The following is a 2,827-nucleotide window of genomic DNA, read 5'->3' as shown; positions in this document are numbered from 1 at the left end:
CAAAATATCATCACTTAACGAATCTTATCGTCCGCGATCAACATTTACAGCTTCTTCACGCAGGAACACAAGCGACGCTTAATATTATTCGCGACAATTATTAGATTGTTGACGGTAGAAATGTCGTCAGAAACATTATTCGAAAATGCGTCACTTGTTTTCGTGCTAAATCACAATTTCCCACTTATATCATGGGAGATCTGCCCAAAGATCGGACTCTCTTCGAAAGACCATTTAAACATGCAGGCATAGACTTTTGTGGACCATTTTTTATCAAAAAGAAAAAATATCGAAATCGTGTGAAAGTAAAAATCTATGCAGCTGTTTTCGTTTGTTTCGTCACCAAGGCAGTGCACATAGAAATTGTCAGCGACCTGACTTCCGAAGCCTTTTTAGCTTGCCTAAGGACATTCTTTGCTAGACGCAGAAAAAGCTCTGATCTATATTCAGATAACGCTACTAACTTCAAGGGTGCAAAACGCGAAATCGATGAGCTTTATCAATTTCTGAAAAATCAAAGAAATATCGACGAAATCGCCCAGCATCTTGCTAATCGCGATCGAGTTGCTTGGCATTTCATTCCCCCGCGTTCACCTCATTTTGGCGGACTCTGGGAAGCCGCAGTCAAATCTTTTAAACATCATTTTACGCGTGCCATCGATGGAAGAGTTTTAACCTATGAAGAATTCACGACATTCGCAACCGAAGTAGAGGGCATTCTGAACTCTAGACCTATAACACCTGTGCCTTCCGATCCTAACGACTTTATCGCTCTTACTCCTGGTCACTTTTCCTGGTCCCAGCACTTTTGGGCTCGGTGGAAAAGAGATTATCTCCACGAGATGACTGTACGCAAAAAATAGCATAAAGGATCCACCACGGACATTCAGATCGGCAGCCTCGTAACCATTCGCGATGATAAATTACCTCCTATGCGATGGAATCTTGGTCGTATAATCGCTACTAATCCAGGTCCCGATAAAATTGTACGCGTAGTAACAGTTCGAACTGCGCAAGGTATTTATAAGCGCAGTATCAAAAATCTATCTCCACTGCCGATCGATGTCATTTGATAATTTCATCTTTCTAATTATTGTTAATTATGCATACAATTTATTGAATATTGTTCTTTTTATAGGTGGTTCCTATATCCTTTCTAACAAACTACGCAATTATCTGATTGAATTTTATTGTATTCTATTGCTAGATCATTCAAATTTATTATTCTTTCAGAGTTTGTATTGTTTATTACTACCGTAATTTATTTATTCTTGAACCTAACTGTTCAAAGGGCCCAGCATGTTGCGACCTCGCAAACCGATTTATAATTTAGTTATTCAGAAATATCGGAAATTTATCTTTCCTGTTATGCTAAAATTTCTGCCGATTCTTGAAGAATTTGCTAAATGCTATTTGTAAAGGTCATATTCATACCTTTATTACCAAAACTTAGAAAGTAGCCTTCTAGCTATTTAGGGCTGTGAACAGCATATTTTTCTGTCTTAATTTATACTTTCATAGTCGTCGTCCTCTCTAGTACCAATCTTAAGCCCTTAATGACCTTCGCACAATAGTTGTAGCGCCGCTTGGATCCAACGGTCAGTGACCCTTTTGAATCTTGGGTTTTTCTCAGTCTGTTGGAAACTTGGTTCGAGTTGCAACTTGCACGCCTCCCCCATCTTAAATATTGTGTCCCTTCCACTTTTGTGACGTCACTGACTCATAGTACCTTCCGTTTTGAACATGAAACGTTAGTTGCAATGGAGTATCCAACGAGTAACTATCAGTCATTCTTCTCTACTCTATTGTAAAAATATCTGTAACTCAATTATACTCAACCATTTCTACTTTTATTAAATGATAGTTAGTAACCTACTAAAGCTACTATTCATTCTTACCATCACCTTATAAGTATCAATCGTTATAACTTATCACATTTTAACAAAGCGAGGAAGTTGTTATATTTCTCAAGGAAAGAACGAAATTCTGGGACAAGGTATTTCTACGTACTCACCAATTAGGTTAAATATTATTAAAATTAATTATGTTCTATGAATGCATGTACAATAATTCCGGCTGATAGTGACTTTCTATCTGTATTTTTTCTTGAGATAAACATTCACAAAGCTAAAATGGTCAATTTTGTCACTATATTTGTTTATATATTGCTGCTCTGTGAAAAAAATAAAAAAAGCAAACCACAATTCTCTTAAAAATTAATTGTGGGCGATTACGAGCAGTAAATTCCTATTCCAGACCACTGTGCGTCGATTTAGATAGTATGTGATTAAATAAACATATAAATTGAAGGTATGAGCAAAACAAGTTCTCAATCTCCATAGAGAGGATATATGTAACAGTCCGCGAAGAAAGGGACCTTACGCGCCAAAGCTGAATGTTACAACACGGGTAATCGTAGCCGACTCCGCAAGCAGGCATTTGAGTAGTGGGGGAGGCGTCAACGAAAAGCACCACCACCATTTACCACTACATCTTTAGGCGCGAGCCAGTGAAGCTCACGGCCACAGCGCATAACAGCTGTAGTGGTAAGTAGTGGGGCTGGATTTCGTAAGCCGAAATTTTGGTACAAATAGCTTTCAGCAGTTTCGCAGACGTCGCAATTGGACTTAAAAATGTAAGATGGCATATGGAGAAAGGAAGAATATCATTGTCAATATAATTTAAAGTAATGAAATGCTTAGAAGAATTTTTTTTTAAATTGAATTGTTGTAATATAGTCACAGCTTCCTCCTTCGATTAGATAAGCAGCCCTATATATTTGAGGGCTTCAGGGCCACTAGTTTAGTTCTAATCTTGACTTTACTCT

At 37.7% G+C, this 2,827-nt stretch overlaps 1 protein-coding gene across 1 annotated transcript; it reads left to right on the top strand.

Moving 5' to 3' along the window:
* The first annotated feature begins 191 nt into the window (after positions 1-191).
* On the top strand, positions 192-863 carry LOC117169789. The gene has a single exon (XM_033356295.1). It carries the CDS (start codon positions 192-194, stop codon positions 861-863), a length of 672 nt encoding a protein of 223 aa, XP_033212186.1.
* The last annotated feature ends 1,964 nt before the right edge of the window (positions 864-2,827 follow it).

This window comes from Belonocnema kinseyi, chromosome 3 (genome assembly GCF_010883055.1).
Source record: "Belonocnema kinseyi isolate 2016_QV_RU_SX_M_011 chromosome 3, B_treatae_v1, whole genome shotgun sequence".
NCBI classification, from domain to species: Eukaryota; Metazoa; Arthropoda; class Insecta; order Hymenoptera; family Cynipidae; genus Belonocnema; species Belonocnema kinseyi.
Note: the sequence above shows the minus strand (reverse complement) of the source record. Positions and strands in the feature narration are given on the sequence as shown.